General features: G+C 42.3%; 1 protein-coding gene and 1 long non-coding RNA gene across 4 annotated transcripts in view; both read left to right on the top strand.

Annotated features, from left to right (window-relative positions):
• Positions 1-395: 395 nt before the first annotated feature.
• TMSB4X (thymosin beta 4 X-linked) lies at positions 396-2,532 on the top strand. The gene is made up of 3 exons (XM_019746355.2): positions 396-508; positions 1,566-1,679; positions 2,095-2,532. Exons 2-3 carry the CDS (start codon positions 1,580-1,582, stop codon positions 2,127-2,129), a joined length of 135 nt encoding a protein of 44 aa, XP_019601914.1. The 5' UTR covers positions 396-508; positions 1,566-1,579; the 3' UTR covers positions 2,130-2,532.
• Positions 2,533-8,912: 6,380 nt separating this feature from the next.
• LOC109455012 (uncharacterized) overlaps positions 8,913-13,226 on the top strand; it is a 69,991-nt gene continuing 65,677 nt past the window's right edge. For all 3 annotated transcript variants that reach the window (XR_012493419.1, XR_012493418.1, XR_012493417.1), the window contains exons 1-2: positions 8,913-9,153; positions 12,957-13,028. This is a non-coding gene — a long non-coding RNA (uncharacterized LOC109455012). The remainder of the gene's footprint in view (positions 9,154-12,956; positions 13,029-13,226) is intronic.

Genomic DNA, 13,226 nt, shown 5'->3' on the forward strand with positions numbered 1-13,226 from the left:
CCTGCAGTGAGGGAGGCCCTCCTGCCAGGGACACCGCACCCTTGCTTGGAGATGGCTATATCAGACAAAGCCGGATTCGCAGTAAAGGAATGCCTGTCCCCGTAGGTGCCACTCAGGCCCTTAGTTATCCTGCTCCGGTCCCCAAGAGCAGGTTTGCGCGGCTGTTATAAAAATCCACTATGATAAAATAGACAAAAAAGGGGTAAAGTGCATTATGAAGAACGTGCTGGAGGGTGGGGTTTTGCTCGTTTTATTAATATTTTTGCACCCTCGCGATTAAGGTGCATTGGTGGACATGGGGGACGGGGCGGGGGGGTTGGGGAAAACGCCAGTGAAGCCACGGGACGACGTGCCCGAGACGCGGCGTGAAAGAGTTAAACGGACCGGCGGGTGACATCACCTCATTTACATAGGAGCGCGCATATAGCTGCGCCCTGCGCACCCCGCCCGGCACTCCGCGACCGCCACTGAGCAGATCGGATTCTACTCGTTCTCGCGCCTCGTTCCGGTGAGCCACGGGGCCCCTGCCTCCTGTCCTCGGGTCGGTCCCTTTCCCACCCGGCGCTGTCATCCCTAAAGCCAAACCCCCGTGGCCCTCCCGGGAAAGGCTGCCTTGGGGGACTGGCGGATGCCAAACGCTTTCAGATGCTGGGTAACGGGGTGTTGGGAGTGGGCGATTACAAAAAAAAAAAAAACCTAGCGTTTTCCAGTGCAGCTTCGGGGGAACATTTTCCCCCCTCTCCCGCCCCCCCCCCCCGAAGGCATTCTATTATACATTACCTTTTAGGCAGTGCTGAATCTGGAACAGAAAGATCCTTTGTTCCAGCTCACACCCACCCGAGCCCGGAGCTGCAACAATTGCCATTTTTCCTCCAGCCTAGGATGGCTTCGTGGGCAGTGTGGGTCCGGGTTTATGGTGTCTGGGCAGTACTGCGAAGTGTTCATAAAGTCGCTCTTGCAGGGCAATGTGTGCCGAGGCTGCCTGGTTGCCCCTCGCTGCAGAGGAAGGAGGATTTAGGGTGTGGGGCAGCTCCGCGCGGCTGGCTGCATTGTTGCGCGCGAGTGAGGGAAGTGGGGAGGGCGGTGGTCGGAGGCGCCCGCAGCAGCTGCCGCGCCTTTGTGACCGGGAGGAAGCACCGGCCGCACGTTTCAAGGAGAGAGCACCTATAGAAAATGGGAACGCTGCACACTGGGCTTCATTTTAACAATTTTTACTCGATTTTCTCCTCCTTAAGCTTGAAATGGCTTCACTGTTCTCTAGTAGCCAGATTTTAATGTCGAAGCGCCGCAATCAACAACTCAAAGCGGTCAATTTCGTTATTCTGAATGATTCGTCCTCCTAATGTGAGAGCGATCTTCCCAGTCTGGTCCCCCGCGTTTCGAAATGTTGAAAGGGGATTCTATTTTCTGTAGAAAGAAGTATCTTTAGCCCTGAATGAAAACGGAAGGAGGCGGAGGTGGGGTTTCAGGCAGGGGATGCGAGGGGAAAAGCGCAATTCTGAGCCGGGAGAAACGAGGCTGGGTGGCTTCGCTCTCACCCTCCCTCCTTGGCTTTGTATCTGCAGCTTCCTTTGCAACCATGTCTGACAAACCCGATATGGCTGAGATTGAGAAATTCGATAAGTCGAAATTGAAGAAGACAGAAACGCAAGAGAAAAATCCACTGCCTTCAAAAGAAAGTAAGCCCCCTCCCCCCCAACCCCTTCTTGAGAAAAGGCTGGGCGGGAGTGGCGGGTGGGTAGGAGGGAGGATGGGAGGGGCAGGGGGAAGTGGGGGGGGAGGAGGGCGGGGGAGGTGCCGACAATTTCATGATGAATGTGGCCTGGAAAGGTTAATTAAAAATTGTTTTGCAGCCAACAAACACAGGGCTTCGATAATTTAATGATAGAATGTTTAATATACCATATTAATATGCATATAATTTTATCTGTTAAAATATTCTATTATATAAACATTCATGATGAAGTGCCTATTGATACTTGTAGATTTTTATGATTCGGAAAGATGTTTTAAATGAAAGTAATGTAATCTTACACTAGTCTACACTGAATCGGTCTAACCGGCCCCTTCCATCTTTTTTCTTCCCGGTCACAGCGATTGAACAGGAGAAGCAAGCAGGCGAATCGTAATGAGGCACGCACCGCCAATACGCACTGTACATTCCACAAGCATTGCCTTCTTATTTTACTTCTTTTAGCTGTTTAACTTTGTAAGATGCAAAGAGGTTGGATCAAGTTTAAAATGACTGTGCTGCCCCTTTTCACATCAGAACTACTGACAACTGAAGGCCGCACCTGCCTCTCCCATATGCCTGTCTGGCTGGCAGGGAAGGAAAAGAACTTGCATGTTGGTGAAGGCAGAAGCTGGGTGGGACGACAGTGAAATCTAGAGTAAACACCAAGCTGGTCCAAGGTGTCCTGCAGGCTGTAAAATGCAGTTTAATCAGAGTGCCATTTTTTTTTTGTTAAAATGATTTTAATTATTGGAATGCACAATTTTTTTAATAATGCAAATAAAAAGTTTTAAAACCTGGTTGGTGTGACTGGTGTCTGGAAGGAGCGGCTTATTCTTAGATGAAACCTTTGGAAAAGGGCCTTCCTGTTCTCACTGGGGAGCGATAAATGACAAACATCTGGTAATTGGGGTAAATGCTCAGAAGACAGAAATGGGTTTCACCGGGCACCTGGGTATGTGAAATATCTTCATCTATGCTAGGTAATTGGAAGGTCATTTACTTAGGCTGGTTGAATTCCTAGTATGAGTTGTATGAAAATGTTGATACAAATAGGTTTGCAATTCTTACAGGGTTTGATAAGCTAATGATGAATTTATGGTATCTGATCAAGAAAGTGAAGGTGGTGATAATTCACAGCACAGTATTTTTAGGTGTCAAATTGAACTTGGTTCTTTAGCCAATTACCGGCAGTGACAAAATAGAGTGGAAATCTTATTGGAAGGAAAGTACATTTTTAACAACTGCATTATGAAAATTCAAGACACGTTTTTCCTTATCTAATGGCTGGTTCCAATTCAGTACTTAAAATTGCTTTAAGAAAATAAGGGCATTTATGATAAATGAGGATTTTAAAATTGAATCTTAATTTGAATAAAACTTGGGATTTCAAAGACACTAGCAGAACGAGTGAAACTTGGGCTAAGTTTAAATCCAGTAGGATTTCATTGGCTCAGTACCAGGGCTTGCCTTTCTTGAGTCCTTGATAACTTCTCAATCACTTGAAGTACTAGTATTTTAACTGGTGGGTAGAAGCCAAACCCTTGTTTGGGAGCATTTAATATGCAGAAAGGGAGAAATAAGATCAGTTTTAAGTACAGCATTTAAGAACGGGTCAATGCAAATGTCCAAGAAGTTAAACTCCCCAACTCATGAAAATATACCCTTTTCAAAGGAGAGGGGAGGAGGGCAAATTGTTGATAATTAAGCCGGTTGATTTTCCTTTGCAACACTTAATTTTGAGAAATGCACAGGAAACCATTTACCTGTGGTTTAGACAGTCAACCATACCAGCAGCCAGAAGCCTTTATCTGCATTGCAAGGGAAGATGTATACCTGAAGTGTCACAGCCTGCTGGGTCAGTGGAGAGAAGAGAGTAGTGGGCACAAAGTCGGAGGTGGACCCTGCCCATCTGGGCAGAACGAAAATGCCCAAGGCACAAAGATAAACCAATCCCTATAGGTTTTTGCTGTGTGCGCTTTTCAAACAATGCAAAGATGAAATCCCATTTTAAGAAATTAACAACTTCAGCGTTCCTCAGATTAAAAATAAAAATGAGCATTAAAGGGGTGCAGGAATGATTCATGAAATCAAGTGATGGAAGAGAAGACCTTTCTTGGGAGAGTAAAGCTAAAATGTAGCAAAAAAATGAAATGAAAAATCTAGTAATGATTGAATTTTGGCTGCTTGGTGTGTGGGATGTGCAAATTCAAAGGCTTCTGTACGTATCACACTAAATGGCTGCACATGGGGATGGGGGTGGGAGAGGCTACTTTTTTTTTTCTTCGATGTGGAAGAGAATTCTTTTTCGTCCCAGGAGAGAATCTTCCCAGAAGGTCTGGGGGTATTTATGAATCAGTCTGGGAATGCATACTGCTATTTAGGAGCTTGGAGAGGACGGTCTCTTTCACAGACAGAACAGGGGCCTGAGGTTCGCCATAAGTTCGCCATTAGAATGGGGTATGAGTCCAATAGAAGGAACCTCTGGCCCCCCGCATCTTTGACCCCTCTCCGCCCCCAAGATGGAAACCGGCCAAAGGAGCTTACATAGGAGCAGAAAGCCACTGGGACTTCTGCAAATTTTGAATTGATCAGGCCGAATAAAGCAAAAACAGGAAGTAAAAGAAGCACACCAAAGAGCCTTGGGGACGGACTCATTCATTTCTAAATCACAAATTCCTCAACCATCACAGCCACATTTTCAGTTGTCCAAAGGATAGAATTTTTAAAGCTACTTTATTTTTCCAGGAGAACAACACAGCTGCTGGGCCATGTGTGTACAGATGGAATGTATGGGATGGGGACTGAGTGTGTGTGTGTGTGTGTGGCGGAGGGGAGGGGACATGCGAAGTCCTAACAAACTCAAGCCTCTCCCCTGTCCAGGGCCTCTTCCATCCCTGATAATCAGGCATCCTTCCCACACCCTGAGAGTTAGATACTGTCTCCTTTAAATGCCCCAGGAAGATCTGTTTGTTTCTGTAAAAGAGGCATCCAACTCCACAAGACACAAAAATGAAACCATTTTCTACTCTTTCTCAACGTATGGGGTCAATTTTGTGCTTACTAGAAAGAACAGTATGTTTTGCAACCAACATTATGGCCAAAACATAAAAATATAAAATCTCGAGCCTTTCTTAGTTCAAGAATGTAAATTGAAAGCATTGTTTCATAACGTTTAAAGCACTTACGGCTTGATTTACCCTAGTAACACCTTCACTGTCCCAGCAAGAGAGTAAGAAAAATACTCTCCTCCCAACCCCAATTTCTCACTTTTAAGAGTGGCTTACGCTGCAATCTGAGAGAATTAAATACACCAATTTGAAGTTCTACTGTATTTTATTTGCATGTAATGAGAAGGGACTGAATTATAAATTAAAGTTACAGATATGCAATGAAGTAAGCTAAGGAGAAAATACATTTCTAAGACCTATTTACCTGGCTTATTTTTTTTTTCCTTGGATACTTGTGTAGCTTTTTATCTCTAGTCACATTGTCATGCTAGTACCATCCTTATGCTTGGCTTCTGAGACATTGGTGGTCAGGGTCTGTGCACTCTATGTTCATACTCAGATATTCTTCCTTTTAGGTCCAATAGTGCCTTGAATTAACGGAGACATATTAGAGCTTCAATATACACATTCCCCCTCTTAATTAATGGAGACTTCACTTAACATGCTTGTTTTGGGGGTACTTTTCAATATGTGAATGTCATTCTAGATAGCACAATTTTAAATATATTTTTACAAACATTTAAAGACCTTTGAATGCAAATTTGCCAGTGTCCTTGGTTGTGCTGATTTTGAATCAATTCTTATAGCCAACTACATATTATTGATCTAGAACACTGGGTCATTAGTTGACTCTGCCAATATTTATTGACTGCCCAGTACACGCCCTGTATTTTATTTGCTACAGGGATGCAATTGTAAATAAGAAGACGTAATTCCTGCCTTCATGTGTCTTCCCTTACTTAAAGATGCCTTTTTCATCTGAGTGCTAAGAAATTATTCTTGGCCATTTTTAGGGTGAATACAAACTCAAAGTGCTTTGCATTTTTAAATGAGTGTTCAGATCTATTCTTTGCATCAGTGTGGACTTTTCCCCAAATGTATCTATAATGATTACATTCCAATCCCTCCCAAAACTTCAAAGCAAGTGAAATTTGATGGAAGCCAACTGATTCTTTTCACCACAAATATTTTATCAGCCTAGAGAGATTGGGCCTAATAGCCCTTGCCTGTTATCTTTTGATAACCCTTTATGAGGCATGCCCAAGATTTAGGAATGGACTGAATGGATGTTATTTTAAAATCTATCTTTTTCTAGGATTTGATGATTTAGATGCGGAATTTCCAGAGCAACACTTGTTATTGCTAAATTCTTACCCTTCCTCTATCAGACTTCTTTCTCCAATTCAGCTGTAACATTGTTGGGGGCAGGCATGGTCACTTGAATTCTGAAATCCCTCAGAGAACATAGCAAAATGACGACCATGAGAGGATATCAATAAGTACTTATAGCACCTTGCTGACTGATGGCTGGGTCACATTTGTGTAGTAGGATTCCACAGCTTTGAGCTTCTGACAGGGACAAGTTATGTTCATGATCTATTCAATGCAGTTGGGGCTATTCCTGTCACATTATTGTCAAACCACAGGAAATTATGCCTTTCCTCATTGCCACACTGAGCTCTGTAAGGGGCTGATATCCTTTGGCTACACAGAGACTTGGTGATAGTGTCTTCCCAATCTAGAAACAAAACTATTTCATAAGATATATATATATATATATGGAGAGAGAGAGAGAGAGAGCTAGTTATTATATTTCAACCTAAAGTGATGGCTGGCGTAGAAAGTGGAAAGAATCTCTCTCTCTTTTTTTTTTTAATTAACAAACCTTTACTGAGTACCTACTCTGTGCCGAGCTCTTCCCTAGCTGCTGGGAATAGGAAGATGAGTCAGCCTGGGCCTGACGGAAGAGGCAGACCTGTGTGAGTGACTAGCCGTATATACAGCATGAGCCATAGAGCTGTTCATTTACCCAACAACTATTCACCGAGCTTTATTTTTGCCAGCTAATACACTCGGCTGGGAGAGAAACTGGAAGCAGATTGTGAAGCGCCCCTCACCCCCAAGCCTGGCTAAGGAGTTTGAAAATGACCTTTAGGCAATTAGTTGAGATCAGAAGTAAAACCACTTAGCCCACAGGAGGCAGCTTGTAGATACTTCCTGTTCAGAATGTAGCTCGATGGAGGGCAGGGCAAAGAAGAAGCTGTCCGTACTTGTCATCGAAAAGGCAGATTATTAGTGTTACATTCACCTACTATGAGAAGGTAATAAATCATACTTTTATCGGTATTGCTTAGTCTACATTTCTGTAAGACAGGCTGTAACACCTCCATATTGTAAACACTTTTCCAAGCAACACTTTGCTACCAATTTTTATACCAGTGTGGACAGAGGGTTAATATATTTAAAATGGTTAAAATTGCATTTTTTGTGTGTGGAATCTCTGAGGTTTGCAGTACCTTATACTAGGGTTTGCACATTAAAAACTGCTCTTCAATCATGTATGTTTCCTGAGACTGCTGTAACAAACTACCATAAACTCAGTGGATTAAAACTACAGAAATTCATTCTCTCACAGTTCCAGAGGCCAGAAGTCTATCATCAAGGTGTCAGCAGGCCACACTCCCTCCAAAGACTCTAGGGGAGGGTCCTTCTTGCCTCTTCCAGCTTCTGGTGGCCCCAGGAATTCTTGGCTGTGGCTGCACAACTCCAATGTGCATCTTCGTCTTCATGTGGCCTTCTCCTCAGTCTCCTCTCCTGTCTCTTCTAAGGACACTTGTCATTGGATTTAGGGCCCCACCTGGGTAATCCAGGATGCGCTCATCTCAAGATTCTTAAGTACATTCTTAAACACTCCTTTTCCAAATAAGTTAACGTTCAAAAGGTCCACAGATTTGACATGGATAAGGCCTATGGGGGGCCACCATTCAACCCACTAGCCTGGTGACCAACAGGTCTTCTGGCAGAGGCATTGCACTGCGATAGTTGAAGTGGTGAACTGGTAATCAGCACTGAGTGCAGGCACATTATACCGAAAGGTTGGACGTGTGGGAGGAGATAGGACAATTGCAGTTTTTTTCGGATTAATCAGAAAGTTTCTCCATGATATAAAGATTAATACGGAAAGACTTATAGGGGCCATGAGCGAGTGGAAACAAAGGGGCCTGAATGAGAGGAACATCAAAGGTTTGGGATCCGTTATATGTTTACTGTGATTACAGAGATGAATAGCATGGGTGGTCATAAAAGAAAATTGTGCTGGTACAGTAATTTGAAATGTCTTCAAGGCGGGTGAAAAATACCATCTGGGAATATAACTATATATACTATTATAAGTAGTTGGAGAGGCCAGTCCAGAAAATTAAAAAGAAAATAAAGTCAAAAAGAATATAAACTGGATTATTTGAAGAAAGGATTATAATATACAACCCGAACTTGTCATTTCAAAAATTATTGTTAACTTGAGCTAGGAAGATGAGAGCACCATGAGTTTATATAGCCAAACATAAATTCTCGAAGCCTAAAGTGTTCCTCTCAGATTCCACTGACTCTCTTTAAAAGCCCATGTTATAATAAAGATGCAAAAATACACATGTGCACCAAGAACAAACATAGTGGCAACAAATGTTTTGAATCTTCATCCGATCAGGGCTGCTTTTCTGAACTAGGTCATGAAGTTTCCCAGCAGGATAGATGGATACCAAAAGGTAAATCTATTGAGGTTCTTCAACCCAAGTTTCAAAGAATTCAGTCTTCAGATTCGAAGGAGGTGAGGTCAATTGAAGCTAAATCAGATGTTAAAAACTGGCTGCCCCAAGGAAGGTTACTCCACACTTGTAACCGTATTTCTTTGACAGAATTGTAATTTGTTTTCTCTCTCCTCTCCTGGAAGCTGACATCTATGTATGTTGACCTCTATGTATGTTCAGAATTTCTCCAGCATTTGGCTTGACAGGTGTGACTTGGGCCCCCGATCCCATGCTTTCTACCACATGCGATTCCAATTAAGGCTTCATTAGAGTGGGAGGGTAGTTAGGGCTTTAGGTCACGGGACCAGGTGAACAAAACTGTGAGGGGCCGAGGCTTAGCTAGGGAAAGAAGGCTGAGGGAGACGGCTCCAAACCAGACCACTGACTGCCATTCTAACCTTTACTCCCTGACCCCAGTGCCACCTCGCTGGGGCCACACCCTAGAGCGTGGTTTTCAAACCACAGGCGGTGTCCCCTTCCAGTTTCAGGAAATCAATTTAGTTGATTCTTGCCAGAATTCAAAACAAAACAAAACAACAACAAAAGAAGCCAAAACAAATCACTAAAGAGAAACAGAACGGGAATGACCAGACTCGCCTGCATGGTAAGTGTAAGTCTTGTTTACTCAAACTTCTGTTTCAGTTATTTACGTGGGAGTGTGTGTGTGTGTGTGTGTGTGTTTACTGGCCTGTGATCTAAAACGTTTTTCTCAGTGTGAGTCAGAATCACATTTATCAAGACATCCATTCCCCCACTTCCTGCCTCCCCACCACCTCATTTCCTTTCTTTTCTCAGTCTGGCTTCCACGCCTAATGAACGACTCACGTAGACTTTAACTCTCCTTCCGTCATGCCCTGCTGAAGTCACTCTGCACACCCGAGTCCCGGGTCCACTCCAGGAGCCTAAATTTTCCATCCCTTCGTCCCAGCTTCCAGGCTGACAGACAGAATGACACACTTCCATGCTCTCATCACTGAACTTGTCACCTGTTCCTGGTCAGCTTCCTGTTAGCTGTGCAACCTTGCATACACTTCATAACTTCTCTGAGCTTTAGTTTTCTCATCTGCAAAGTGGGGGAGGGAATGGCCCTAACATGTGGGCTAGCTGTGAGGGTTGAACGAATTATGTGCACCTGCTACATTCTAGGTGCTCCATAGATGGTCGCTTTTATAATAAGGACATTCTCTTACATAACCGCAGTACAATGATCAAATGCAGGCAATTTAACATCAATACAATGCTACTATTATCTAATATAAAGTCCACATTTAAATTTTGCTAGTTCCGTTAGTGTCTTTTACCACAGCTTTCTTCCTCCTCACTGGGAATCCACTCCAGGAACACACATTGCATTCAGTTGTCATGTCACTTTAATCTGAAACAATCCCTCTACTGTTCTTTGTCTTTCAAGACCATCACATTTTGGAAGAATACAGACCAGCTGCTTTTAGAAGTTCTCTTAGTTTGGGTTTGCCTGATGCTTTTTCATGATTAAATCAGATAATTTGAGGTAGGAATACCCTGAACGGCATGTTGTGTCCTTCTCGGTGCCTCACCTAGGAGGCACATTATGTCACTTTGTCCCATTCATTGATGATGACTTTGATCACTTGTTTACGTGTTTGCCACCAGGTGTCTGTACCATAAAACTGTCATTTTCCCCTTTGTAATGAATAAGTAATCTGTGGGGAGATTGTTTGAAACTCACCTCACCTGTTCCCCATCAAACTTTCATCAAATAGTTTTGACATTTATTGATGATTCTTGCCTGAATCAATTATTTTTGTGATGTGAACAAAAAGGTGAATTTTTAACTCTTATCATTCCTTCTAATGTGATTATTTTTGTGTTCCTCCTTATATGGATAAACCAATGAATGCAATTTCAGAATTAATATGCTAACAGTATTAAAAATAAAAGCAGGCCTGTGGGCTTGTTCTGCTAGACTAGTCACCCTTATAGAGGAGCCATGTTATAAGGAATATTTTCAAAGGCCCTTTTGAGATATGGCCGACACATGGCCTGTGCTGTCATTTCCTCTTTAAGAGTCAGCTTAGGGCTTGTTTGCAACCAACATTCTCCCATGTTATGGCTGTGATTTTCAAAAGGAATACAGATGCATATGTGTTCATCACATTCACATTCGCTTCAAATTAGATCTTGAACGTTAATTTTGATCAACTGCAAATATTCATGATCTGGCAGAGAAATTGTTTTTGGTTCTGCATGGCTCCAGCAAAGTCTTGAAGTGTTGAAGGATGGCAGAGGTGGATCCTCCTCAGGTTCCTGATAGACAACGGATGTGCGTTATAGAGGAAAGCCGGACACAGCTGGAATAGCAAGGTGCGGCCTTTAGCACTGTCGCTTCTGCAGCTGTACCGCAGGAAGCCGGCTTCTGCTCTTCCTCTGAGAACCGAGAAGTGGCTTTAGAAGTGCTCATTTGACTTGGGTCAGGTGTCTGCGTTTCAGCAAGCCTTAAACAAATACCACCTGTTCTACTGGTCAAACACACCTTCCCAACACTAGTGCGAGAGGAATAAAAAATAGAGCTTCAAGGATATCTGGCTCTTGTCCATTTTCTACCTGGAAAAAATGTCTTCATCCAAATACTGCTGTTTGCTTGTAACCATTGTACCCTATCCTACCTGAGGCTGGAGGCCAGTGCTAACGCAGCTGCATACCTGAGCAATGACTCACTGCCAGAGTCATGTTAAAGACACCCTGGCCAGGTAGTATATGGAAACCAGGAAAAAGTCTATCATTTCAATGGGAACATATCCTCAAAAGAGGCAGAATCTCCAGCATGTAATCATATAATAAACGTTTTTCTTCTTTTTTGTAGGGGGAGTGGCAGTTGACCTTTTAAATGTGTTTTAAATTATTAAAATTTTTTGAATACATGATACATTTATATAGTTCAAATATTAAAACAATAGAAGTATACTCCCATTCAACCAGTTTCCATTGCTCCCATTAGGTGCTGCTTTTTAATACTTTCTTGCTTATCTTCCACTATATATGCACAAGCAAATATAAATATTTTTTATCTCCCTTCTCCTTACACAACTGGTAGTTAAGTCATCTTTCTAACATGGTATTTTTAAACTTTAAAGATCATTATAAGAATAATACATATCTATTTATTTAAAATAAATCAAACAGTATAGAATTGAATGAATTAAAAATGAAAAAATTCCCTTAACCTCCAACTCATGTTCCAGAGGTAGCCACTGTTAACAGTTTTATGTGAATCATTCTGGATGTTTCCTAACAGTGGTATCAGTGGCAAGAGCCGCTTGTTAAATTTTCCAGAAATTTGAGAGCTGGCTGTTAAACACAGCCACTATTAAAAATTAAATTATATAAATTTACAATGAAATATATTACAATAAAGGTGATAAATATTCATAACTCATCACTGCCTAATTATTTTTCTATGATCTATGCTCTTGGGGTTACTTGTGTCTACTGTATGTATCTCTATAGCGGAAATGCTATAAAATGGTGGCTACTGGTCATCTCTTCTCAACTCCTCTTGAGGACTTTACACCTCTATTAACATAGAATGTAAAAGATAACCCATCAAAATGAATTAAAAATATAAATCAGAATGTAAAGATGCATCTAAAATATCAGTGCAATTATCTTTAAATTTAAAGAAAATTAGCATTAACAATAAACGACATTGCTTAGTTAGGGGGAAAAATAGCTAACTCTCATGGATGTACAGATTTCCCTTTTTTTATCTAATTACCCAAGTAGACAAGATCTGTCCTCCCTCATCCTGCAAATCCACCTCTGTCATCCACCTGTCACTTTTTGGTTGTCTTCCAGAGTTTCTCCTTGTCCTGATTTTTCCGCTTCTCTTCACTCATATCTTTTACTCTGGCTCTACTTCTTCAACTGTCCTTTAAGTGTTGGTTTGTCCACGGAATTAAACTTGACCTTACACTCTTCCTCATCTATACTCTTCCTTTCCCCAAGGCTTTGGTTAGGTAGTGATTCTCTGACTCCCTTGGTCTCCATCTGACTCTGTCTCTGTCAGCGCCATGTGGCTAGACATTTTCACATGATTGGTGCTTAAAGTCATCCTGTCTATAAAATTTGTTCTCTGTTTTTCAATGGCATCACTGTTGTTCAAGTCACATGACAAGTCAACAACATCTTGTTTCTCATCACTCACATTCATTATTTACCGGTACTGAAATCTAATCCAAACGTTCTGCTCTACAAACCTCCAGCTCTGTTCCGGGTTCAGGTCTTTCCTTCTTTGTGTTAAGCTCTTTCTGCCCTACATGCCCCATCCTCATCCTAGTCATCTTCCAAGGCACAAGTCATTTCACATCCTCCAAGAAGTCGCCCTAGATCCTCACTCAGATTCATTTTGACCTCTATTTTTCTCACTAGATTGGAGGCTCCTGGACTGGGAGGGACAGAACAGGTCCCAGCATGGAGCTCTGGAGTATGTGCTTGAGAAATGTAAGTTGAATTATTTTCTATAGAATTTATGTACTACATATAGGAAACTTGCCAATGAAAGGCATAGGATAGAGCAAATTTCCTCCACCTCTGGTCACAAATTTATGGGTCTACAGGTGCCCAGCAGGGCACATAAATGCCTAGAGAGGCCAAGTTTTAGTGAGAGGGGAAGCAGCCCTTTCTCAGGTCCAGCCAGTT

Source organism: Rhinolophus sinicus, chromosome X (assembly GCF_036562045.2).
Source record: "Rhinolophus sinicus isolate RSC01 chromosome X, ASM3656204v1, whole genome shotgun sequence".
Classification (NCBI taxonomy): domain Eukaryota; kingdom Metazoa; phylum Chordata; class Mammalia; order Chiroptera; family Rhinolophidae; genus Rhinolophus; species Rhinolophus sinicus.